This window comes from Podarcis gaigeae, assembly GCF_964106915.1.
Source record: "Podarcis gaigeae genome assembly, chromosome: 8".
NCBI classification, from domain to species: Eukaryota; Metazoa; Chordata; class Lepidosauria; order Squamata; family Lacertidae; genus Podarcis; species Podarcis gaigeae.
In genome coordinates, this window is record NC_139684.1 from 78,819,937 (window position 1) to 78,847,590 (window position 27,654).

Genomic DNA, 27,654 nt, shown 5'->3' on the forward strand with positions numbered 1-27,654 from the left:
TTTTGCAGTCCATGGGATTCTCGTAACTCTAACCAACTTATTTTAAAGAGCAAGTGGACCAATTCTGTACCTCAAACAAGTGCATTTAATGGGACAGAGGAAATCTAGATCATGAGTCACTTTGCATTTTATTACTGTACAACAAAGGAATCTGGACAGACATTTCTCTCCCCTTACCAAAAATTAATAAATTTGTGATTCTGACTATCAGAGAAATCTGGCAAAATTGCCTGGACTTCTGGAAATCTAATCCAATTTCACTGCTGAGCTTTGAATTCTGGTGTCATCTGATGGGGCTTCACTTCCTGGGTGGTGAAATTGTGGGTATCACAGGTTATAGGGGGGACATGTCCTTGGAGCTCTGGGAAGGGGGTAGAGATTGATTTACCCCAAATGCAACTGCATTTAATGGGAGTGAGGGGATCCGAGTCACCGTGCATTTTATGACTGTACCACAAGGGAAATCACAAAAAAAGTTCATACTCTCAGGGAATCTGCCTTGGCTTCCAGAAACCTAATCCAATTTCAGTGCTGTAACCTGATGGGACTCGTTTCCCCACATCCAGGATGGTGAAATTGACACTGGCACAGATTAGGAGGGACGTGTCCTTGGAGTTATTGGAAGGGGGAAGAGATTCAATTGGTTTTCAACACTGTGCTTTACATTATGGTATAGCATGATTAGACTTCTAAAAATTTGTGACACTGTCCTGAACCCATTGTTCCTGTGTGCTGTCAAAGTGATTCTTGCAATCTTCTATAAATCCCCTAAATTAAGCCGTGTCATGCATCAGTTCCTTGCTTGGCCCAGTGCTGTTCTCAAACTCCTTTGTGGCTCTTCAGCTCTCTAGAATGATGAAGACACTCCTGATCTCCTGCCTCCTCTTGACCCTTCTGAATCCAGGTGAGCAGAACTACAGCTGCTGGGCTGTTCATCCTATTTCCAGGAAGGAACTAAGTGGGGGGTCAGCCATTAAAGCAGGAGAAGAAAGGAACAAGGACTTGTGGTTCCTTTGAAAGGGAGAGGAATAAAGCATATGGTCAAGCTACAAGGGATCCTCAATCATAGATAGTTTCTTCCCAATGTTTATATTTGGTTTTTTTATCCAAATACACACTGAGAGGTGCAGTATCCCCAAGTCCATTGGGGGAGCAATGGGGGCAGTTGCCCACTCTTGGGTAAACCAGAATCCTAGGTTTCATCTACAACAAAGAGTATGTTTCTTGAACTTCTTTCCTGTTTGCTTGCCTCATCATCCACTCAAATTCTGCCCCTTCTTCCTGAAACTTTGTTCTCAATATTAAATCTTTATTTTACCAGATGCATACAGAGGTATGGCATCTCCAAGTACATTGGGGGAGCAAAAGAGGCAGTAGTTCACTCTTCAATAAACCAGAGTCCTAGCTTAAATTTAAAGCAGTGCTGTCCAAACTTTTTTCAAAGAGGGCCAGATTTGATGAAGAGAAAAGCTGTGGGGGCCAATCTATAGGCACAAATTTTCTCATATTTCGGAGCAGAATTATCCTGCCCCGACCCCATGCAATCTTTTAGTTTGCTGGTATTACACACCACCCCAATCTCTGAGTGGAGTCAGGTTCCAGGGGTACCAGATGTGCTTACCAGTGTCTGTCATGTTTGCTGGTCTGATGGGAGTTGTAGTACAACAACTTCAGGAGGGTTAAAGGTTACCCCACACCTTCTCTACTGGTCCTCTCCCTCAGACTGCAGGAGCCATCTTGGACAATCATTCTCTGGTCTATGCAAGGACCACCACCTTTCACAGAGTTTAATAACTACAGAAGGAATTTATACTAGTTTGCAGAAACTAGTATTCAAATAGTGCCTCCAATGTTGCAGAAAAAATATATCAATTGAGGATGGTAAACATGAATTTATGCAGTCTGCTTTTGAAGCTATCCAAATCGGTGGCCTTTACTAGCTCTCGTAAAATGGAGTTTGTAGCAGAAAGTGTTGTGTTCATGTACCTTGACGCAAACCTATTCTTCTTACACAGTAACTAAAGTTTTCTAAACCCATTTTCCCCTGTCTGCAGTGGCATCTCTGACATGTGAGTCTTGTTGGAATGAAGGAAAAGATTGCAAAAATGCCACCACTGAGGAGTGTGACGAGTCCAGTGACCAGTCCTGCATGTCTGCCCTTGCAGTTGGCAAAGTGTGTAAGTGAGAAGAACTTTCAGCCTCTTTGATCACCAAAACGTAAACCCCCTGACTCACTTTTGAAGGCCATATCTTAGCCACAAGCCACGGAACATGACTTTTCATAAAGTAGTGTTCTAGGTTCTGCATTGCCTGTAAGAGCAGGGAAGAAATTCAAGTCAGTTCATATTTAAAGGTGTGTTTACTCAATTGGCAGAGCAAAACAAAGCCATCCTTCAGAATCTGCCCTTCTCCCATTTATGCAATTCACTTGTCCACCCATGTAATCAGTAGACAAATGCAAATACTAGGAGCGTAAAGTGTGCATATAGGAACCTACAACAAATGAAGCAATAGTCACCTAATACATAAGAAGAGCTAAAAATAAAGATAGAAAAGAAGCAATAGTCAGTAACAGCAACAAACAATAGTCAGTAACAGCAACAATAGAAGCCAAACAATACCCCAACCCATTCAGCAGCCTCAGCTTTTGTAGTTGGAGTCAGTCTATCAGGTTCCCATCTCCCAGGCCAAGTGAAAAATGACCTGCAAGACAGAGAGCTAGTCCGCCAGGATTCACAGCCAATACGGTCAACAAATATCCCACACACACCCCGCCCCCATGGGGGAAACCATAACTGCTTAAATCAGTATGACCCTGCAGATGGGGCCTAAGAGTAAAAATTACATTCACACTAAATGTTGATGGGGGGTGGGGTGAGTTGGAAACTGGATATGAAAATGTGGAGAAATGAATTTAAAATAAGAAACCAAGAGAAACTGACACTGACATATTGCCCCTTCCTAATTGCCTGTGGTACATGCTCCCTTTATGAGCTCCAGCATCGACTCTCATTGGTCCAGTTACAGGGTGGATTTGATTTAAATCACAATTTAAATCACTAGTCAGTAAAACCTGATTTAAAACATTTTTTTGCAGAAAGACTCATTCTTGCTGGTATAATCTTAATATTTACAACTAGATGAAGGTTTCGTTTTTAGAATAATAAATTTTCAGAGTAGTTTTTAAATTTATATCAAAAATTACTGATTTGGTTATACTATTAGAAAAACATTGAGAGATAATTATTTTAAAAAATTAGGTTTAATAAATTAACTTTATATTTGGACAACTTTTCTGCTGTACTTTATTGGAAGGAAAAAATAATCATTTCATTAATAACAATTTAAACAATTTATTTAACTAAAACAATAACATTATAACATACGTATCCATGTTTGTTAACTGATGTGATTGAATGATTTTTTTAGAAAAACCTTAGAGGGAGTTATAGCACACATGAAAAGCTTAAAACAAATCCTTATTTCCTGATGAGTATAGTCGTTGGACTATAATGTAACTTAAATAGAAAACTATCTTTGGGGGGGGGGGGGAAATCCTCCAAAAGCATTTTTAAAAAACCAATTTAAATTTAAAAAATTTGATTTAAATAAAAAAAATTCTGATTTAAATTTAAAAATCTGATTACTTTGATTTTTATAAAATTTATTTATATCCACTCTCGTCAGCCACAAAACTTATTTCATTGATGAATTCCTTCCCATGAAACCTCCTGAACTGGTCCCACTCAATAAGAAGGGTGGTAGAAACCTCTGGACAGCCAAAGGTTCTCCATTCCTGACTCACATTCAACAAATAGATAAAACTGGAGAGCTCTCTTTCTACTCCAAGCAGGGCCTGCTCAACACAATTGGATACCTGAGTCAAACCATGAAATGTTCCCCACCCAGCAGACCGGGAAGAAAGGGTGACTGAAGATTAGGCCTGGGCAATTTATTGATATATCGCCCCAGGATCGGTATGAGGGGCAGACCGTGATGACAGCATCACTCAGCAGTAAATCGGTGGGGGAAACCTTGCCTATCCTGAGTCCCTCTGCCTCCAGCACCCAGAACGCTGAGTCTCTCATACCGGCAGTGGGAGAAACAAGCTGCATGACAAGGCTTAGAAAGGATATTCCTCCCTCCCTCCTTAAACTGCTTGGGTTAAGAGCACATTGCTGCCCTTGCCTCAGCCAAGCAGTTCTGCGGAAACCCCAAATGAGCCAGTAGTGGGGCAGGGGCTCAGGTGCTCCCCCTCCCCAGCTGCAAGAGCCTGGGTGGAGTGCAGGCTCCGGCGAGAGACAGCCTTGGCTGCCACCTGCCTGCTTTTTCAGCACAGGAGGAAAGACGGAAGCCACTCTGCCAGTCAAAGGCAGCCAGGCAGTGCAGGCAGCCCTGCAAGGGATAGGTAGGGTGGCTTTGCAGCCTGCGCTTTGCAAATGACCATCCCACAAGGAAAGAGGCAGTGTTCCTGCATGGGCACCAGCAAGGCGGAGGGAGCCTCAGAAAGGAGCTACAAGGTGGTATTTGCTAAAATGCATAGAACTCAAGATAAGGCATGTTGGAAATGTAAGGAGAAGGAAGCGAATTTCTTTCAAATGTGGTGGATGTGTCCTAAGATTAAAGTCTACTGGGATATGTTATATAAAATACTTTTAGTAAAAAACCAGAGGCTTTTTTATTACGGATAATAGGTGAAGAAATTCCCCCCAAAAAGACATAAATATATTTATGTATGCTACCACAGCAGAAAGGATACTTTTAGCCCATAAATGGAAGCAGCTGGATCTTCCAACGTGGGAAGAATGCCAGACAAAGATGATTGAATACGCCAAGCTGGCGAGACTGACGGAGGAAATCCAAAACCAGCGCGACAAACTGTTTGAAAAGGACAGGTTATGATTTGATACCTGTTTATAAATATTAGAAGTAAGTCTTTTAAGTATGGAGATAAGGTAAATAGGGTGATTTAGAGATGCGAAGATAAAAGTGATTGCATATGGAAGTCAGGGAGGGGGACGGGAGGAAGTCAATGCTGTGTGATGAAGAAATTTTATTTGTGATGAAGAAATTTTATTTGGTTGTTATAAAGGAAAAAAGAAATTTTAATAAACATTATATTAAAGAAGAAAAAGGAAGGAGCTCCAAGGTCCCTGCCACGAACAACAGGGACATGGGGTGGCTCAAATGGGGGAGAGGAACTGACGAGGAGGTGGCAGATTTTGCCTCCAAGGATCACGCCACAGCTTCAAAGGCAGCAGCATCAGGCAATGCTTTTCTTGGTGGTCAGATCCCCTGCCCCTCTGGATCCTGCCACATAAGGTGACCATCAATCCTTGCCTCATGGGTGGACCAGCCCTATTTCCAGGTCTAGTTATTTCCTTTTCCAATTCTTTCTTTTATAGCACTTTTGGGGTCAGCAATGGTTCTCAAGTCCTGCATCGATACAGAGTTGTGTGATGCAGACTATTCCAGTGCCTCCATAATGTCATCAATGTACATCCACAGCAAGATCTCCTGCTGCAAAACAGATATGTGCAACAGCGGACCTCCCGAAAGTAAGTATCATCATCAGGAAATATGGTCTCACAAAACTCAAGTAATGAGAGAGGTCAAAGAAAGACAAACAAGTTTTGGGCAGTATCCTGATGTCAGGGACTGGCTAGACAAGGAGGAGTGGTGGCAGCCAGGCACTCCAGGAGGTGCCTGAGGGTGACACTAGGAAAGAACATTTCAAACCTGATTCAGACTGGTGGGACAGGGAGGAGCCACTGACAGAGGGAACGAGCAGGGAAGCATTGGAGCCATAGCATGGGGGTGGCGGGAAATAATACAACAAAACCCAAAATATTTTTTTTTAAAAAAAATAATTAATTCAAAGTTATAACAAAACATATTTTCCAAAAACATATCCTTATTCCCCCCCTTTTTCCTCCCCCCCCCCCACAAAACCCATTCCCCCACCCCACCCCCGACTTCCCTCAGTTCCAGTCTTTGGTTTCTCCAATAATGCTATTTTCTGCATGTTACAGAGTTGTATAGATCCTCCAACTGTTTAGCTAATTATTATCAGTAAAATAAAATTGTGGATGTTTATTCAAAACCTGCCAAGGAGTCCAGTTCACTTTGTTGCGTCTTCAAATACTTTGTGAAAGGTTCCCATTCATCCTTAAAGTCACAGTTATCCTTGTCCCGTAGCTTATGTGTCAATTTTGCCAGTATTGCATAATCCACCAATTTTTCTTGCCATGATTTTTTAGTTGGGATTTCTTCAGTCTTCCATCCTTGCGCTACCAGAACTCTCGCGGCCGTTGTCGCATACATGAAGATGTTTTTCAACTTTTTTGGCAGGTCTCTCCCTACAATCCCCAACAAAAATGCCTCAGGTTTTTTAACAAATGTTAAATGGAACATTTTCTTCAGTTCATTGTATATCATTTCCCATTTTTTTTAAAATTACTTTACAATCCAACCACATATGATAAAATGTTCCCTCCTTTTCCTTACACTTCCAACATATGTTTGAACTAGTTTTGTACATTTTCCCTAACTGCACTGGTGTTGTGTACCATCTGTACATCATCTTCATGTAATTCACCTTCAATAGGGAACAATCTGTAAATTTTAAGTCAGTTTTCCATAATTTAACCCAATCCTCCATCATAATGTTGTGACCTACATCTTGTGCCCATTTAATCATAACTGATTTTACCTCTTCATCTTTCGTCTCCCACAAAACCCAAAATATCAATAAGAAGATTACCTGAACAACATGCAGCATCTATTAGCAAAAATTACAAGGAAGCATCACAGTTTTACCTTAGTCTTAGAAACACCCCTGCCATAATGTTACTCACAGTTCCTCTCCTACAGCAGCTTCTGGTATTTACATCCTATGTTTTCCTCCAAAAAGCTTGAGCTCCCGCTCACCATTTTAGCCTCAAAATATCCTGTGAAATAGGTTACGTTGAGAGATGGTTCCGGCCCCAGGCCACTCAGCAAGTGTCATGGCTACAGTGGAATTTGAACCCTGGTCTCCTAGATTCTAGTCCAACCCTCTAACCACTACACGTCACTGGCTCATTGGTTTCCCAGAGTTCTAGCCCCCAAACCTAGACCAACCCACTTTCTTTGATGCATTTGCATTTGTAGAGATATTTTTAGCAGGAGAGGCATCTGTCCTTCTTGTGTGGGAGGGAATTGATTTCTTTGAGGTTTGCATTCAGGGAATTGATATCTTCAGGTTAAAGCAAATGCTAATAAAGATCTATTAGATGCAATGGTCTCCAGTGATGCTTAATTACTTATTATAGAGGAACACTATACAGTGGCACCTCGGGTTACTTACATTTCAGGTTACACACACCGCTAACCCAGAAATAGTGCTTCAGTTTAAGAACTTTGCTTCAGGATGAGAACAGAAATCGTGCTCCGGTAGCACGGCGGCAGCGGGAGGCCCCATTAGCTAAAGTGGTGCTTCAGGTTAAGAACAGTTTCAGGTTAAGAATTAAGTTTCCGGAACGAATTAAGTATGTAACCAGAGGTACCACTGTATAGACAAAGGGAAGAACAAGCAGGTGGTGCAAAAAATAAAAAGTAAAAAAAATTACATTTGTTGCTCCACTCACTTTCGCAACAGGCCCTGCCACTGGCATGTGGCCCTGAGAATCTTGCCCTGAAGGAAATGTGGCCCTCACTGAAACAATTAATATGAAGGTTCAATCTGTAAGCCCCGGCTAGGCTCCTGGCGTACACCAGCTGCTGACACAGGCCTGTATCACCATCCTTTTCAAACTAGAGACAGAAGCTGGGGTTGGGATTTGAACCAAGAACCCCAAAGCTGGAAGGTGCGCTGGGCTGGAGCCTGTTTTACTGAGCTACCATGAATTGCATCCTGAGACCCTCAGGTGCAGAGGAAGATAGGAAGAACAGCACACCAGGCAGTGTGACTGGTAAGGCAGTATCATTGTTCTTCTTCTTTGGTGATCACTCGTAGCCAAGTAAGATTGTCTTTCATAAACACAGTTTTAACAATGAGTCCATAAGTGACCATGGAGGCCAATTCTGGAACAACACGTCCTTCCACAGTGGTGACATTGGATTCTGGGTGGGAGTTGATCATGGTGTGGATTTGCCAAGCATGCCAGTGTGGTGTAGTGGTTAAGAGCGGTAGTCTTGTAATCTGGGGAACCGGGTTCGAGTCTCCGCTCCTCCACATGCAGCTGCTGGGTGACCTTGGGCCAGTCACACTTCTGTGAAGTCTCCCAGCCCCACTCACCTCACAGAATGTTTGTTGTGGGGGAGGAAGGGAAAGGAGAATGTTAGCCGCTTTGAGACTCCTGAAGGGGAGTGAAAGGCGGGATATCAAATCCAAACCCTTCTTCTTCTTAGCACGTTTCTCCCTTACATCCTGAGTTCGAGTGTCTTCAAAGCCCATGACACCTTTGGTAAAGGCTGTTCTCCAATTGAAGCGCTCGCAGGCCAGGGTTTCCCAGTTGTCGGTGTTTAAACTTCATTTTAAAAGATTTGCCTTGAGACAGTCTTTAAAGCTCTTTTCCTGACCACCAGCATTACGCTTTCCATTTTTAAGTTCAGAATAGAGTAGTTACTTTGGAAGACGATCATCAGGCATCTGCACAACATTACCAGTCCAACGAAGATGATGTTGAAGAATCATTGCTTCAATACTGGTGATATTTGCTTCTTCCAGTACACTGATATTAGTTCGCCTGTCTTCCCAAGTGATGTGTAACAATTTTCAGAGACACCGTTGATGAAATCTTTCGAGGAGTTGCAGATGGTGTTTATAAGTGGTCCATGTTTCACAAGCATACAGTAAGGTTGGTAGTACAATAGCTTTGTAAACAAGTATTTTGGTTTCTCTATGAATGTCCCAGTCCTCAAACACTCTGCACTTCAATCGACAGAAAGCTGCACTCGCAGAGCTCAGGGATGCTGGATTCTGGCGTAAGTGTTAGCCCTTGTGGAAAGATAACTGCCTAGGTGGGAGAAGTGAATGACATTTTCCAACCTTACACCATTGAGTTGGATTTGTGGCGCTGCAGAGGGGTTATTTTGTACTTGTTGGTGCAGTACTTTGTTTTTTGGTGTGTTTTTTTTGATGTTGAGCGAAAGGCCAAACTTTTCGTAAGCTTCTGGGAGGATATTTAGGATGGTTTGGAGGTCATCCTGTGAGCGTGCACACACTATGTTGTCATTAGCATACTGAAGCTCTATGAGGGAAGTTACTGTAACCTTACTCTTTGCTTTCAGCCTGCTTAGATTGAAGAACTTTCCATCTGTTAAATATATTATTTCTACTCCGGTGGGGAGTTTTCCTTTGACAAAGTGTAGGATCATGGCAATGAAAACAATGAACAGAGTTGGGGCAATAACACAATCCTGTTTAACACCTGATCCCACTGTGAATGGTTCACTTTGAAAGCCATTGTTATCTGTGATTGTTGCTGTCATATTATCATGGAGGAGTCGGATGATGTTTACAAATTTATCTGGGCAGCCAATTCTCAGAAGGACAGTCCATTACGATTTACAGTGTCTAAAGCCTTAGGTAAAAAAACGACATATATGGGGGTTGGTTTTGATCTCTGCATTTTTCTTGAAGCTGTTGAGCGGTGAAAATCATGTCCACTGTCCCCCTAGAAGGCCAAAAACCATTTGGGGATTCAGGAACGGTCACCTCGGATATTGTTAAGAGATGGCTTGCTAAGATCCTTGCAAAAATTTTGCCACCTGCAGCTAATAGAGAGATGCCTCGATAGTTTCCACAATCAGTTCTGGCACCTTTTTTAAAAAAAAAAAAATTGATAATTTTGGCATCCTTAAAGTCTGCTGGGATCTCTTCTCTCTCCCGGATCTTTTTGATGAGCTTGTGAAGTTGTTGTGTAAGAATTTGTGAGAGGACCTCAGCAGCTACCGGGGAGTTGCGGTTAAGGTGATGTTGGTAATGTTCTTTGCAGCACAGTGCAATTGCTTCTTTATCTTTTAGAAGTGTGATACTATCTGATGAGTGTAGGGGGAATATGCCATGATTTATTGGCCCATAGATGGTCTTTGTGGCTTGGTTCACAGGCTGCAATAATGGATGTTTTTAGCTTGGTCCAGTGTTCCTCGATGTTTTCAGGGAATTCTGAAAGCAGATGGCCCTTAAGAGTCATTTGGAAGCAATCCCACTTAACGGGATCTTGAAGGGCTTGGGTGTTCATTTTGCGCCTTGTTTTCCTTCCTTGAAGCCTGTGTTAAGGTATAATATTGATAGCCATTGTGGAGCATATTAGTCAGTGATCTGTCCAGCAGTTGTCAGCACTCGTCATAGCTCTGGTAAAGAGCAGATCACGGCAATCTTTAGCACAGACCATAACATAGTCTAAGACAGCGGCAGGCAACCTAAGGACCATGGGCTGGATGTGGCCCAATCACCTTCTCAATCCGGCCCGTGGACGGTCCAGAAACCAGCATGTTTTTATATGAGTAGAATGTGTCCTTTTATTTAAAATGCATCTCTGGGTTATTTGTGGGGCATAGGAATTCGGTCATATTTTTTTTCAAAATATAGTCTGGCCCACCACATCGTCTGAGGGATGGTGGACCAACCCATGGCTGAAAAAGGTGGCTACCCCTGGTCTAAGAGGTGCCAGTGGTTTGACCGAGGATGCCGTCAGGGAGTTTTAAATTTATTTTTCTGTCAAAAGAGTGTGTTGAAATCTCACCCAACTCCTGCATTAAAATCACCCAGGAGGATGAGTTTATCTTCCGTAGGCATCTCTGATAGAGCGGTATCCAGCTGAGAGTAAAAAAATTCTTTAATGTCTTCATCGGCATCCAGTGTTGGTGCATAAGCACTTATAAGAGTAGCCTGTTGGTTTTTGGTAAGCTTTATTTGGGGGGTTAAGAGTCACTCATTAATGCCAGTAGGGACTTCTGACGGGAGCTTCAGAAGATCGTTTTTTATAGCGAAGCATACCCTATGTACCCGAAGTTCTTGTTCACTTTCTTTCCAGAAGAAAGTGTAGTCTCCTTTTTCTTCCTTCAGTTGTCCCGTGCCTGCTCTTTGAGTCTCTTGAAGCGCTGCAATATTGATGTTAAAACGTTGCAGCTCTCTTGCAATGATGGCAGTTCTGCATTCAGAACACTCACTATCTGTGTTATCTGTGTCATCCACTCAGGGGGAAAGGGAGGCAGAGTATGTTTAGGGCACCTTTTCTAGCCCCTCCCCCTTTCCTGGGTGAGCAGAGTGGATCGTAAAACGGGCTGCTCAGTCATGGATACAGCTTCCGAGCTACTCAACTGCCTCATTCCTTGGGTCAGAGTGACTGAATCTGTATGTACCGCCCATGTGCTGGTTCATGAGTAGGGGCTTCCAGATTTCATGATCCTGCCCCCGTTACCATTTGCCGATTGCCAGGTGACTTTTGCGGTTTGGGATGGGTTTTTGGAAGACACCAGTACGTGAATTTGTTTTTTGTGTGTAGATCAGTGCATGCTGACCAAGGCACAATCTTCGCAGTAGGGCTCTGTTCCGATGGCATGAGTAGTCACAATGAACCGGTAGATTCCTATCTGGTACAGCCCTTATGCACCTTCACAGCCATTGTAACATACTGCTTGTAATCATCCGCCTGTTCTGCCGTTGAGGATTTTTTGGATCATTCTTTGTCTAGCTCCTTGCCTTTGACCTTACCACCTTGGGTGACCCTGTTAGGAGTACAGGATTCCTGATGGCTTCACTCACATGGGTCATAGGAACGTGCAAACCCACTCACCACAACAAGGTAATGATCCAGTGAGTGAGAAGGCAGTATGATACCTCTGGATTGGCCAGGCCTTCTACAAACATCTGCAACGTGGGCTTCTGCCTTCGCCAACAGAACAGGGCTTTCTAAGAGGATATTTGTATTATTAAACAACATAGCATAGTAAAAGGAAGACTGCAGATAGAACAAAACCAAAAACCACGTATCAATAACGAGATTACTTGAACAACATGCAGCATTCATGAGCAAAAATTACAAGGGAGCTTCACAGTTTTACCTTAGTCCTAGAAACATTCCTCACATGATGTTACTCACAGTCCCTCTCCTGCAGCAGCTTCTGATATTTACATCCCTACTCTTTCCTTCAAAGAGCTTAATGTGGTGTGTCTGGCTCTCCTGCTCACCATTTTAGCCTCAAACACCCATGTGAAATAAGTCAGGCTAAGGGGCAGTGTCTGGCCCCAGGTCACCCAGCAAGTGTCGTGCCTCAAGTACAGATTTGAACTCTGGTCTCCTCCCACCCTTGTTCCTGATGTAGACCTTCAGTCACCCCTCCCTTCTTGGTGGGAGGCGGCACCATTTCGTGGTTCGCCTTAGTATTCCCAACACCTGGTGTATCTTTTTATTGTAAACACTATAACAACACTAGGACCAAGAATTCTGGGAGTGGTAGTTTCTTAAGGGTGCTGAGAGTTAATTGGGAAACCCCGATTCCCCTCACAGAGCTATGGATTAACAAACCAACCCCACACAATAGCCATCCTGACTCGGCCCCAGATACACTGACCAGATGTCTGGAAGCTGTGGCTGGATGGTTACGTGGGAGCCGGTTGAAGTTAAATCCTTCAAAGACAGAGGTCCTCTGGCTGGGACGGAGCAATATGGGATTGAGGGAGCAACTCCCATCTCTTGCGGGGGTGCAATTAGTGCCAGCATCGTCCGTTAAGAGTTTGGGTGTAATCTTCGATACCTCCCTCTCTATGGAGGCACAGATTACAGCTATAACAAAGGCGGCATTTTTTCATCTCCGCCAAGCTAAGCAGTTGGCTTCTTATCTCTCTCGCCCTGACCTAGCCACTGTGATCCACGCGACGGTCACCTCCAGACTGGATTATTGTAACTCGCTCTACGTGGGGCTGCCCTTGAGACTGACCCAGAAACTCCAGTGGGTGCAAAATGCCGCAGCGAGACTCCTTATGGGGTCTTCGCTGCGAGATCATATTCATCCAGTACTATACAAGCTGCACTGGCTCCCGGTGGAGTACAGGATCAGGTTCAAGGTGCTGGTTTTAACCTTTAAAGCCCTATACGGCCTAGGACCCTCGTACCTACGGGACCGCCTCTCCTGGTATGCCCCACAGAGAAATTTACGGTCTGCAAATAAAAACATCCTAAAGATCCCAGGCCACAGAGAGGTTAGGCTGGCCTCAACTAGAGCCAGGGCTTTCTCGGCCGCGGCTCCAATCTGGTGGAACACTCTGTCACAAGAGACTAGGGCTCTGCGGGACCTGTCATCTTTTCGCAGGGCCTGCAAGACAGAGCTGTTCCACCAGGCCTTTGGTCAGGGCGCAGCCTGACCCCCTCCTCTGGCAACCTACACAGAATTTTGCTTGATGGTTGCCATTAATTTGATTGTAATTAATTTTATAATGAATGTTTTTAGAATGTTGAACTATTTTGACTGTTGTTAGCCGCCCTGAGCCCAGCTTCGGCTGGGGAGGGCGGGATATAAATAAAATTTATTATTATTATTATTATTAGCTACCATTTCTTCTTAGGTGAAATCATTATTTTACCAAAACTAAGCACATGTTTTCCCAGAAGTGATTTTTTAAGGATAAATCTATTAAGAGCTTTCTTTCTCTTTCCCCCTCTCGGGAAGAGGGCCATTTTGTAGAATTTTATCATCATTTGTGTGCATCTGTGGCTGCCAAATGCTTAAAGTGGTATCCCTGTGCTTGAAATGTATGCTGTGAATGTGGCCCCAGTCAGAAATCTCTTGTACCATGCCTTAATGTAGTCCTGGATGAATGGAGCATGGCTGAAGCACTCCGCTTGGGAAAGTGCTGGAAGGTGATAGGCATCACTCTTTGAAGGAGGAGTACAATTCCCTCCCATCAAATACAGCATGTTGTGGTTTGCATATGCAAAAGCAATACATTGACTAAATGCAATGTTGGTGTGGTGTGGTGTGGTGATTGTTTTCCAGTGCCTGAATATGAGACAAGGGAGCCCAATGGGCTGAAGTGCCCGAGTTGTTTCTCCACCTTATCAGATGAGTGCGAGGGCTGGAAGACCATTAGCTGCCGAAATGAGGAGGATCAATGCTTCTACGCTGGAGGTCGCATGAAGTTCGGTGAGTCTTGTATAATGGAGTGCAGCTAGGGCCCCATCTTTACAGAAGTATCATGCTACTTTAAGCAGTCATGGCTTCTGCTAAAAGACGCTGGGATACTTTGTTTATTAAGGGTGCTGAATGTTATTAGGAGACCCACGTTGCCCTCACAGAGTGTCTGGGATGGGCAGGAGCCCAAGGAGGAGGGATGTGTGGACAGGGAGGTGGGAGGAGGAGAATACAGGGAAGGGGCTAGTGATTTCTGCAGTTCTTGTCTGGAACTCTGTGCCACTTTATTTTATTTCCCCCCAGAAATACCTTAGAAGCCTATTCAGATAGGGACATGCTCTATTCCCTTTTGCTGTTCATTCGATTGAAATGTAAATGTTTTAATGGTTTTAACTGCTTTTATTGCTAATGTAAGTATTTCTTGTAAACCCCTAGCAGTTTTTACAGCGAATCAAGTGATTTATAGATTTTGTTAAATAAAAATACATCTTAAAATGGCACTTTACATTGGGGGGGCAGGATGGAGACCCACAGGCCCAGGGGCCAAAGGCTCTAGGACTCTCTCTCTCTCTGGCCCTTCAGATCCTCCTTAGCCACACCTCCTCTCCCTAAGCCACACCCTTCTCAAGCCCCACTTCATACCCTACCTGTATGCTTTGGCCTGGCTGGATTGTTGCCCCTGGACTCTTGGTTACCTGGACGGAGGACAAAGAGGGGGGTTTGAATGTATCTAGAAAATAGCCTGCCATGTAAAGGATAATTTTACATATGTTTCCATTGGCCAGTGGACCTCCCAGAAGGTCACCCAGGCTGGAAAAAGGCTCTTGGTCTGAAAAAAGTTCCCCACCCTTCTGTTTGAGGGAGAGGGTATGTATGTTTCTTTTTCCCAACAGCATATGTATGGTTTTTTTCCCAACAGGGGGAAGCACCATGATGGGTGCTGTCCGAGGCTGTGCAACAGCTAGTATGTGTGACTACGGTGAAGGGATGATGGAGACTGGTCTTGAATCATTAGGAGTTGAGGTCACTCAAGCAGAGTGCACTGAAGCAATGGAAGACAATGCCAATGAGCTGTAGCTGAGGGAAGGCAAACCTCCACCGCCAAGAAAAGCCCCCATTTATGGAAATTGGTGGCCCAGTGGTTGAAGCAGGGGAAGTCTCAGCCTGAGGAGACCCAGGCTTTCTTTCTAGAAGTCTAGAAGCTCCTCCTCAAAGACAGGCTGTATTTGACTTTCATGTGCAAATGAAGTCATTGAATCATGTCCAAAATAAATATATATGGCAAATAATGTGTGTTGTATCATTTATCCAAATGCAACATTTGTTGGGGGAAATAATAGTGCTTGGGGATGGGAGCTAGATTTCAGGTTTGAAATCCCTGGCCAGCCTTCCATGTCAAATTTAATTGTGTCCACTTTGTGCTCCCTTGTTGTCAGGGGTAGTGCATCCCATTTCACCACAGCAGCCATGCTCCGTAACCCCCACCAAAGCATCCCTTTCCACTTTGAGGCAATCAAGATTTGTGCTAATGTTAGATTTCCCACAAGCTTCAACTGGCACTGCTTGCATCCACCTGCTGAACCAGTCCAGCTGTTCCAGAACCCTGTTGTCAAAATGGCCAGCAAGATGCCGGTGCAAAGCCTCAAAGCAGGACTGGACAGCAACACCAGACATTCCCCCCCCACACACACACTTGTGATTCCTGACATTCAGAGGAATACCGTCTCCAACACTTGAGGAAGAACATGGCCATCTTGGTTAGTAACCATTGTTAGCCTTATCCTCCATTATTTTCTTCTAATCCTCAATCAAACACATCCACGTTGCTGCCCATCTTTACTACCTGAGAGCAAATTCTAGAGTTTAACAATGTGCTATTTCAAGCAGCACTTTCTTCCATCTTTCTCAGATCTTCCAACATTCACTGCCATTGGCTGCCCACAAATTCTAGTGTTATGAAAAAGGAATAAAAGCTTTCCTCTGTCCTGTTGCACTAAAGGCTTCCTGTGAATTGAAGGCTGACTAAACCTCAGGTGTGTAGGGAGCTACAAGAATTGCCCTACTCAAAGGACCTCACTGCTTGAGATGTAGCATAAGGGTTTGTGCACCCCTCAAGGCACTTTGGGCTCACATTGCTCAGGTACATGTGGAAATAAACATAAGCACCTTGAATGTGACCTGGAAGAAAAATGGCAACAAGTGCCACAGTCTCAGAAACAGAGTGACACGAAGCCAGTAGCCTGCTGCTATGAGCACTCTGGCTGTTGTGTTCTGCACTAGCTTCAGCTTCTGGACCTGATACAAAGACAGCCCCACTGCATGCTGGCATAATCAAGTCTTGAAGTTACCAGTGCATGAACCACTGTGTCCAGGCTGCCAAGCAATTGACCTATCTTCAAGACCCAGAAATCACTCATAAATAAGGCCTCTAGTTTTTCAAGGTTCAAGCTTAGTTTGTTGGCATCCAGGCACCAATCCAGAGTTTCACTCCATGGCATCCAGGCACCAATCCAGAGTTTCACTCCAAAACTCCAATTGACTCTTCCCAACAGCTTCATATTGATGTTCATGAGCCACTGCATACCCTCCAACATTCCTCAGATGAAAACATGGACATTTCTCACTCCACGCAACTGACAAACACCCCATTTCAGTCCCCACATGACCCCCCCCCCCACAACATTTTCTATCAGAAGAATTGGAAGTTCCACAGCCACATCACGAACAGGACACAGCATGTGTATCCTACACTGACCTGAGAATACCCCATAATCCCAGTTTTATTTTATTTCATGTTTGGTACATTTACAAAAAGAAAAGAATGCACCAATAAATAAGTGGCAAGATTAGACACAAACATAAAAGCTTCGAGAACACTATCCAACCATCTCGTCCTCTGTCGTCCCCTGCTCCTTCTGCCCTCAATCTTTATCAGCATGAGAGTCTTATCCAGGGAGCCTTCTCTTCTCATGAGGTGACCAAAGTATGGGAGCCTCAGTTTCACGATCTGTCCTTCCAGTGAGCACTCAGGGCTGATTTCTTCAGAATGGATAGGTTTGATCTTTTTGCAGTCCATGGGACTCTCTTAACTCCAACCACCTTATTTTAAAGAGCAAGTGGAACAATTCTGTACCCCAAACAAGTGCATTTAATGGGACAGAGGAAATCTAGATCATGAGTCACTTTGCATTTTATTATTGTACAACAAAGAAAACTGGACAGACACTTCTCTCCCCTTACCAAAAATTAATAAGTTTGTGATTCTGACTATCAGAGAAATCTGGCAAAATTGCCTGGACTTCTGGAAATCTAATCCAATTTCACTGCTGAGCTTTGAGTTCTGGTGTCACCTGATGGGGCTTCACTTCCTGGGTGGTGAAATTGAGGGTGCCACAGGTTATAGGGGGGACATGTCCTTGGAGCTCTGGGAAGGGGGTAGAGATTGATTTACCCCAAATGCAACTGCATTTAATGGGAGTGAGGGGATCCGAGTCACCGTGCATTTTATGACTGTACCACAAGGGAAACTGTGGACAGACATTTGTCCCCCTTTCAAAAAAGTTCATGTGTCAGAGAAAATGCCTTGGCTTCCAGAAACCTAATCCAATTTCAGTGCTGTAACCTGATGGGAATTGTTTCCCCACATCCAGGATGGTGAAACGGACGCTGGCACGAATTAGGAGGGACGTGTCCTTGGAGTTATTGGAAGGGGGAAGAGATTTAATTGGTTTTCAACACTGTGCTTTAAATTATAGTATAGCATGATTAGACTTCTAAAAATCTGGGACACTGTCCTGAACCCATTGTTCCTGGGTACTGCCAAAGTGCTTCTTGTAATCTCCTATAAATTCCTCCAACTAAGCCTCTTCATGCATCAGTTCCTTGCTCAGCCCAGTGCTGTTCTCGAACGCCTTCCTGGCTCTTCAGCTCTCTAGAATGATGAAGACACTCCTGATCTCCTGCCTCCTCTTGACCCTTCTGAATCCAGGTGAGCAGAACCACAACTGCTGTGCTGATCATTTCCAGGAAGGAACTAAGTGGGGGGTCCCAATAGTGTATATTTGTTTTTATTTAACCAAATACACACTGAGAGGTGCAGTATCCCCAAGTCCATTGGGGGAGTAATGGGGGCAGTTGCCCACTCTTGGATAAACCACAATCCTAGGTTTCATCTACAACAAAGAGTATGTTTCTTGAACTTTTTTCCTGTTTGCTTGCCTCATCGTCCACTCAAATTCTGCCCCTTCTTCCTGAAACATTGTTCTCAATCTTAAATCTTTATTTTACCAAATGCATACAGAGGTGTGGCATCCCCAAGTACATTGGGGGAGCAAAAGAGGCAGTAGTTCACTCTTCAATAAACCAGAGTCCTAGGTTAAATTTAAAGCAGTGCTGTCCAAACTTTTTTCAAAGAGGGCCAGATTTGATGAAGAGAAAAGCTGTGGGGGCCGACCAAAGGGCCAACCAAAATTGTTGAGCATTTTTTAGGACTGAAGTTGTTGAGGTTTTTTCAGGATTTTACCCCTGGAAAATAAACTGCCACAGGGGCAGGATTAAACTGACCAGTGGACCCCTGAAATGGACTTTGGCCATGCCTGATTTAAAGCAAAGAGTAAGTTGCTTACATTTGTAGAAACTTATGATAGGATAGCACACAATCTATAGGCACAATTCTTCTCATATTTCAGAGTGGAATTATCCTGCCCCCCCCCATGAAATCTTTTAGTTGGCTGGTGTTACACACCACCCCAATCTCTGAGAGGAGTCAGGTTCCAGGGGTACCAGATGTGCTTACCAGAGTCTGTCATGTTTGCTGGTGCTGATGGGAGTTGTAGTACAACAACTTCGGGAGGGTTAAAGGTTACCCCACACCTTCTCTGCTGGTCCTCTCCCTCATACTGCAGAAGTTATCTTGGACAATCATTCTCTGGTCTATGCAAGGCCCACCCCCCATTCACAGAGTTTAAGAACTACAAAAGGAATATATGGTATACTAGTTTGCAGAAACTAGTAGTCAAATAGTGCCTCCAATGTTGCAGAAAAAATATATCAATTGAGGATGGTAAACATGAATTTATGCAGTCTGCTTTTGAAGCTATCTAAATCAGTGGCCTTTACTGGCTCTCGTAAGATGGAGTTTGTAGCTGAAAGTGTTGTGTTCATGTACCTTGACGCAGACCTATTCTTCTTACACAGTTACTAAAGTTTTCTAAACCCATTTTTCCCCTGTCTGCAGTGGCAACTCTGACATGTGAGTCTTGTTTCGGTCAAGGAAAAGATTGCAAAAATGCCACTGAGGAGTGTGACGAGTCCAGTGACCAGTCCTGCATGTCTGCCCTTGGAGTTGGCAAACTGTGTAAGTGAGAAGAACTTTCAACTTCTTTGATCACCAAAACATAAACCCCCAGACTCACTTTCGAAGGCCATATCTTAGCCACAAGCCACGGAACATGACTTTTAATAAAGTAGTATTCTAGCCTCTGCATTGCCTGTAGGAGCAAGGAAGAAATTCAAGTCAGTTCATATTTAAAGGTGCGTTTACTCAACTGGCAGAGCAAAACAAAGCCATCCTTCAGAATCTGCCCTTCTCCCATTTTTGCAATTCAGTTGTCCAGCCATGTAATCAATAGACAAATGCACATACTACGGTAAAGTGTGCATATAAGAACCTAAACCAAGTCAATGAACAGTCACCTAATTCATAAGAAGAGCTAAAAATAAAGATAGAAAAGATGGATATCAGTAACAGCAACAAAACAAGCCAAACAATACCCCAACCCAAGTGTTGGTTCAGCAGCCTCAGCTTTTTGAGTTGGAGTCAGTCTATCAGTCACAGCCAATATGGTCAACAAACATCCTGCCCCCCCCCCCGGGGGGAAACCATGACTACCTAAATCAGTATGACCCTGCAGATAGGGCCTAAGAGTAAAAATTACATTCACACTAAATGTTGATGGTGGGGGGAGTTGGAAACTGATATGAAAATGTGGAGAAATGAACTTCAAATAAGAAACCAAGAGAAACTGATATGGACATATTGCCCCTTCCTAATTGCCTGTGGTACACGCTCCCTTCATGAGCTCCAGCATCGACTCTCATTGGTCCAGTTACAGGGTGGATTTGATTTAAATCACAATTTAAATCACTAGTCAGTAAAACTTGATTTAAAATATTTTTTTTTACATAAAGACTCATTCTTGCTGGTGTAATCTTAATATTTACAACTAGATGAAGGTTTTGTTTTTGGAATAATAAATTTTCAGAGCAGTTTTTACAGTTATATCAAAAATACTGATTTGGTTATACTATTAGAAAAACATTGACAAATAATTATGAAATTTTTGTGAGGTTTAATAAATTAACTGTTTATATTTGGACTTCTTTTCTGCTGTATTTTATTGGAAGGAGAAAAAATAATCATTTCATTAATAATAATTTAAATAATTTATTTAACTAAAACAATAACATTATAGCATATGTATCCATGTTTGTTAACTGATGTGATTGAATGATTTTTTTAGAAAAACCTTAGAGGGAGTTATAGCACACATGAAAAGCTTAAAACAAATCCTTATTTCCTGATGAGGATAGTCTTTGGACTATAATATAACCTAAATAGAAATGTATTTTGGGGGGGGGGATCCTCCAAAAAACCAATTTAAATTAAAAAAAAATCTGATTTAAATTAAAAAATTCTGATTTAAATTTAATCTGATTATTTTGATTTTGTTTAAATTGATTTTTATCCACTCTGTCATCCACCTTGGCAGCCACAAAACTTATTTCATTGATGACTTCCTTCCCATGAAGCCTCCTGAACTGGTCCCACTCAATAAGGAGAAGGGTGGTAGAAACCTCTGGACAGCCAAAGGTTCTCCTGTCCTGACTCACATTCAACAAATAGATAAAACTGGAAAACTCTCTTTCCGCTCCAAGCAGGGCCTGCTCAAGACAGTTGGATACCTGAGTCAAACCATGAAATGTTCCCCACCCCGCAGACCCAGAAGAAAGGGTGACTGAAGATTAGGCCTGGGCAATTTATTGATATATCGCCCCAGGACCGGTATGAGGGGCAGACCGTGATGACAGCTTCACTCAGCAGTAAATCGGTGGGGGAAACCTCGCCTATCCTGAGTCCCTCTGCCTCCAGCACCCAGCACACTGAGGAAAAACGAAACAAGCTGCAGCCTGGAGGGGTGGCAGTTTCATCAACGATGTGAAATCATCATCGTGGTCTGTCCCATATACTTGCACTGAGAGAAAAAAGCTGCATGGACAAGGCTTATACATCTTGTTCCTCCCTTCCTCCCTCCCTCCCTCCTTAAACTGCTTGGGTTAAGAGCACACCGCTGCCCTCGCCTCAGCCAAGCAGTTTTGCGGAAACCCCAACCTGCCACTGGCTCACATGAGCAAGTAGTGGGGCGGGGGCTCTGTTAAAGTGCTCCCCCGCCCTAGCTGCAAGAGCCCCACCCCCACTCCTGCTTGCACACAAGTAGGAGTGGTATCTCTGCTTCTAAGCAGGGGAACTGCGAGCCATGTCACCCTTTCCTGTTGAGGGGGCACTGCTGCCCACCTCTCAATGGAGAAGTTTGAAGGAGCCCCCACCTTGCGTGAGTCGACAGTGGAGTGCAGGCTCTGGGCGGAGACAACCTTGGCTGCCACCTGGCTGCCTTTTTCAGCACATGAGAAAAAACGGAGCCCACTCTGCCAGTCAAAGGCTGCCAGGCAGTGCAGGCAGCCCTGCAAGGCACAGGTAGGGTGGCTTTGCAGCCTGAGCTTTGTGAATGACCACCCCACAAGGAAAGAGGCAGTGTGCCTGCACGGGCACCAGCGAGGCAGAGGGAGCCTCAGAAAGGAGCTCCGAGGTGATGTTTGATAAAATGTATGGAACTTAAGATAAGGTATTTTGGAACTGTAAGGAGAAGGAAGGGAATTTCTTTCAAATGTGGTGGATGTGTCCTAAGATTAAAGTCTACTGGGATATGATATATAAAATACTTTTAGTAAAAAAACCAGAGGCTTTCTTATTAGCGATCATAGGTGAAGAAATTCCCCCAAAAAAGACATAAATATATTTATGTATGCTACCATGGCAGAAAGGATACTTTTAGCCCAGAAATGGAAGCAGCAGGAACTTCCAACGTTGGAAGAATGAAAGACAAAGATGATTGAATACGCTGAGCTGGCGAGACTGACGGGGGGAAATCCAAAACCAGCACAACAAACTGTTTGAAAAGGACAGGTTATGATTTGATACCTGTCTTTTAAGTATGGAGATAAGGTAAGTAGGGTGATTTAGAGATGTGAAGATAAAAGTGATTGCATATGAAAGTCAGGGAGGGGGACGGGAGGAAGTCAAAGCTCAATTTGAGCAAAGATATATGTGATGAAGAAATTTTATTTGGTTGTTATAAAGGAAAAAAGAAATTTTAATAAACATTATATTAAAAAAGAAAAAGAAAGGAGCTCCAAGGTCCCTGCCACGAAAAACAGGGACATGGACTGCCGGTATGAGAGACTCAGTGTGCTGGGTGCTGGAGGCAGAAGTACTCAGGACAGGTGGGGTTTCCACCACCGATTTACTGCTGAGTGAAGCTGTCATCACGGTCTGCCCCTCATACTGAAGGCAGCAGCATCAGGCAATGCTTTTCTTGGTGGTCAGATCCCCTGCCCCTCTGGATCCTGCCACATAAGATGGCCATCAATCCTTTTCTCATGGGTGGGCCAGCCCTATTTCCAGGTCTACTTATTTCCTTTTCCAATTCTTTCTTTTATAGCACTTTTGGGGTCAACAATGGTTATCAAGTCCTGCATCGATACCGAGTTGTGTGATGCAGACTATTCCAGTGCCTCCATAACCTCATCAATGTACATCCACGGCAAGACCTCCTGCTGCAAGACAGATATGTGCAACAGTGGACCTCCTGAAAGTAAGTATCATCATCAGGAAATATGGTCTCACAAAACTCAAGTAATGAGAGAGGTCAAAGAAAGACAAACAAGTTTTGAGCAGTATCCTGATGTCAGGGACTGGCTAGACAAGGAGGAGTGGTGGCAGCCAGTCGCTCCAGGAGGTGCCTGAGAGTGACACTAGGAAAGATTTCAAACCTGATTCAGACTGGTGGGACAAGGAGGAGCCATTGACAGAGGGAACGGGCAGGGAAGCATTGGAGCCATAGTATGGGGGTGGCGGGAACTAATAGAACAAAACCCAAAATATCAATAAGAAGATTACTTGAACAACATGCAGCATCTATTAGCAAAAATTACAAGGGAGCGTCACAGTTTTACCTTAGTCCTAGAAACACCCCTCTCATAATGCTACTCACAGTTCCTCTCCTGCAGCAGCTTCTGGTATTTACTTCCTATGCTTTCCTCCAAAAAGCTTGAGCTCCCGCTCACCATTTTAGCCTAAAAAAAATCCAGTAAAATAGGTTACGTTGAGAGATGGTTCCTGGCCCCAGGCCACTCAGCAAGTGTCATGGCTACAGTGGAATTTGAACCCTGGTCTCCTAGATTCTAGTCCAGCCCCCTAACCACTACACGTCACTGGCTCATTGGTTTCCCAGAGTTCTAGCCCCCAAACCTAGACCAACCCACTTTCTTTGATGCATTTGCATTTGTAGAGATATTTTTAGCGGGAGAGGCATCTGTCCTTCTTGTGTGGGAGGGAATTGATTTCTTTGAGGTTTGCATTCAGGGAATTGATATCTTCAGGTTATAGGAAATGATAATAAAGATCTATTAGATGCAATGGACTCCAGTGATGCTTAATTACATATTATAGAGGAACACTAACTCAGAGAAGATGGTGAAATGCAAACAGGGGACACAGAGAGGGCTGAACTCCTCAATGCCTTCTTTGCCTCAGTCTTCTCCGATAAAGAACACAATGCCCGACCTGAAGAATTTGGAGCAAATGATTCAGCAGAGGAAACACAGCCCAGAATAACTAAGGAGATAGTACAAGAATACTTGGCTAGTTTATTTTTTTTTTTTATAATAATTTTTATTAAGGTTTTCCAAATTAAAACAAATTAAAACAAATTAAATCCAATTTATAAACTTTTTGCCAATAACCAGGACTTCCCCTCCCTACCCCCTCTTGTGTTCCAAATCTTCCAAATAAGCAATTAAATTCAACAAGTTCTTATCCCCAAATTACACTCATCATCAGTAACCCAATTTATCCAAATTCCCATCCCCTAAGATCGATCTATTCCCTTCCACGAGTTCCCCCCTTTCAAACATAGTACAGATGGAAATAAAATAAATATGAGTAGTGATTTTACAACCTTTGGATTCCAACTTTCCCTCCCCTCTTTCCCCTTTGCGTTTCACCTATCCCTCTACTTCTAATATCTTCCTGGAGTTCCCACATTACACTATGTCCCTCAGGTTCTTTGCCAGTCTTTAATTACGAGTGTCCAATCATAGAAGGAGTCTATCAAAAAAGGGGCCCATTTCTTCTATCCAGGTTTTTATATCCAGGAGTAAAAACTCCAATTTTGTTTCCATAAGCTTGTCAAACCTGGATATCCCAAATGTTCCCTCTCCCAGTTCTGTCCAGTTCTTGTTGTTTCCTTGTTCTTGTCAATCATTCTCCTCCTTTTTGTTTCTCTGTTCTCCCACAGAAATGTTCTTTTTCCAAAAGTTTCTAGTGTCTCTGCAGAGGCTTGTTATTCAGGAGCAAAGCATTGCATCATGTTCCTTTCATTTTCCAACAAATAGTTCCATTGTTTCCTGTAGTGTATAGACCTCTGTAGACAAAATAATGTTCCATTCCTGCAGTTTCCCAGGAGATTAAAAGTTCCATTCAACTGTTCAAGTTTCCTGTCAAAAACACATGCAATATCCCTCAGCTCCTCTAGATGGATTACAGTAGCAAAGTTCCCTTCCAGAATCACATCCACCAGTCCAAGTAGCTTGTTAGCCCATATTTGAAACAGTTTATGTTCAATTTATAACAAATGTAACCGGCAAAGTCCTCATAACAAAGTCTCTATTTTAATCTTCCTTTTTGACAGCTCTTTGACAGCTGTCAAAACCTCCATTGCTTTTCTCCAGGCAGTTTCACGAATCGCTCCAGGGATTCCGGGGGGGGTTGCTTTTTTAAAACAATTCCACTTTTCTCCTCCAGCTCAATCTTATAATTTTCCCTCGCGAAGTTGCTAATTCGGCGAAATAAGGTTACACTCGATCTTAGTTGTCCAGTCCTTTGTTTTGGCTCTTCCACAATTTAGGGGTGGGCTGACTTCCTTTTTTCCGCCTCCCCCATTCGCTCCAAATTTTGAAAATTTATCCCTTTTTTTTTAGTCCATATTCCAATTACTCACGGGTTCTTCTTTAGATCCAAATTTTCAATAGAAGAAGTCAGCGCTCTCCGCCGGATGGCATGCGGCTGCGCTCGGCAGGGATAGCAGAGAACTCAAAGCACCACGCTTCTCCCCGGCACCCGATCCGTAGCCTTTAAAAAGGCTCCTTCACGAGTCGGGAGAGCGCTAACGGTGCCAGCCGAGTCTCCATGTCCACGGCCTCCTCTGGCCGTGGTTTTTAAGGGTCCCCGCATCGCCGGTGCGGTAGGACCCATCCCCTGCCAAGCAGGCTCCCTCCGGAGCTCGGAGGGAGTCCGCCATTCGGCGATGGCGCCGACCCGGAAGTCAAGAATACTTGGCTAGTTTAGATGTATTCAAGTCTCCAGGGCCAGATGAACTGCATCCAAGAGTATTAAAAGAACTGGCAGATGTGATCTCAGAACCACTGGCAGTCATCTTTGAGAATTCCTGGAGAACAGGCGAAGTCCCGGCAGACTGGAGGAGGGCAAATGTCCCTATTTTCAAAAAGGGGGAAAGAGAGGACCCAAATAATTACCGCCCAGTCAGTCTGACATGAATACCAGGGAAGATTCTGGAGCAGATCATTAAGCAAACAGTCTGTGAGCACCTAGAAAGGAATGCTGTGATCACCAATAGTCAGCATGAATTTCTGAAAAATAAGTCATGTCAGACTAACCTGATCTCGTTTTTTTGACAGAATTACAAGCCTGGTAGATGAAGGGAATGCAGTGGATGTAGCCTACCTTGATTTCAGCAAGGCATTTGACAAGGTGCCCCATGATATTCTTGTAAAGAAGCTGGTAAAATGCGGTCTTGACTATGCTACCACTCAGTGGATTTGTAACTGGCTGACTGACTGAACCCAAAGGGTGCTCATCAATGGTTCCTCTTCATCCTGGAGAAGAGTGACTAGTGGGGTGCCACAGGGTTCTGTCTTGGGCCCGGTCTTATTCAACATCTTTATCAACGACTTGGATGATGGACTCAAGGGCACCCTGATCAAATTTGCAGATGACACCAAACTGGGAGGGGTGGCTAACACCCCAGAGGACAGGATCACACTTCAAAACAACCTTGACAGATTAGAGAACTGGGCCAAAACAAACAAGATGAATTTTAACAGGGAGAAATGTAAAGTATTGCACTTGGGCAAAAAAAAATGAGAGGCACAAATACAAGATGGGTGACACCTGGCTTGAGAGCAGTACATGTGAAAAGGATCTAGGAGTCTTGGTTGACCACAAACTTGACATGAGCCAACAGTGTGACGCAGCAGCTAAAAAAGCCAATGCAATTCTGGGCTGCATCAATAGGAGTATAACATCTAGATCAAGGGAAGTAATAGTGCCACTGTATTCTGCTCTGGTCAGACCTCACCTGGAGTACTGTGTCCAGTTCTGGGCACCACAGTTCAAGAAGGACACTGACAAACTGGAACGTGTCCAGAGGAGGGCAACCAAAATGGTCAAAGGCCTGGAAACGATGCCTTATGTGGAACGGCTAAGGGAGCTGGGCATGTTTAGCCTAGAGAAGAGGAGATTAAGGGGTGATATGATAGCCATGTTCAAATATATAAAAGGATGTCACATAGAGGAGGGAGAAAGGTTGTTTTCTGCTGCTCCAGCGAAGCGGACACAGAGCAATGGATCCAAACTACAAGAAAGAAGATTCCACCTAAACATTAGGAAGAACTTCCTGACAGTAAGAGCTGTTCGACAGTGGAATTTGCTGCCAAGGAGTGTGGTGGAGTCTCCTTCTTTGGAGGTCTTTAAGCAGAGGCTTGACAATCATATGTCAGGAGAGCTCTGATGGTGTTTCCTGCTTGACAGGGAGTTGAACTCGATGGCCCTTGTGGTCTCTTCCAGCTCTAGGATTCCAGGATTCTAGGATTCTAGGATTCTAACAGTTGTACCTCGGGTTACTTACACTTCAGGTTACATACACTTCAGGTTACACACTCCGCTAACCCAGAAATAGTGCTTCAGTTTAAGAACTTTGCTTCAGGATGAAAACAGAAATCGTGCTCTGGCAGCACGACGGCAGCGGGAGGCCCCGTTATTTTTAAAAAAATAAAAAGTAAAAAAAAAATACATTTGTTGCTCCACTCACTTTCGCAACAGGCCCAGCCAATGGCATGTGGCCCTGAGAAGCTTGCCTAGAAGGAAATGTGGCCCTCACTGAAACAATTAATATGAACGTT

General features: G+C 43.8%; 1 protein-coding gene across 1 annotated transcript in view; it reads left to right on the top strand.

The window, feature by feature from the left end:
* Nucleotides 1-816: 816 nt before the first annotated feature.
* The window catches only part of LOC310851709 (phospholipase A2 inhibitor gamma subunit B-like), a 36,095-nt gene continuing 9,257 nt past the window's right edge, over nucleotides 817-27,654 (top strand). Inside the window, exons 1-3 of the mRNA XM_083754369.1 lie at nucleotides 817-904; nucleotides 2,055-2,177; nucleotides 5,406-5,558. Of these exons, the coding sequence (XP_083610495.1) occupies nucleotides 853-904; nucleotides 2,055-2,177; nucleotides 5,406-5,558 (328 nt within the window). The 5' untranslated portion in view covers nucleotides 817-852. The remainder of the gene's footprint in view (nucleotides 905-2,054; nucleotides 2,178-5,405; nucleotides 5,559-27,654) is intronic.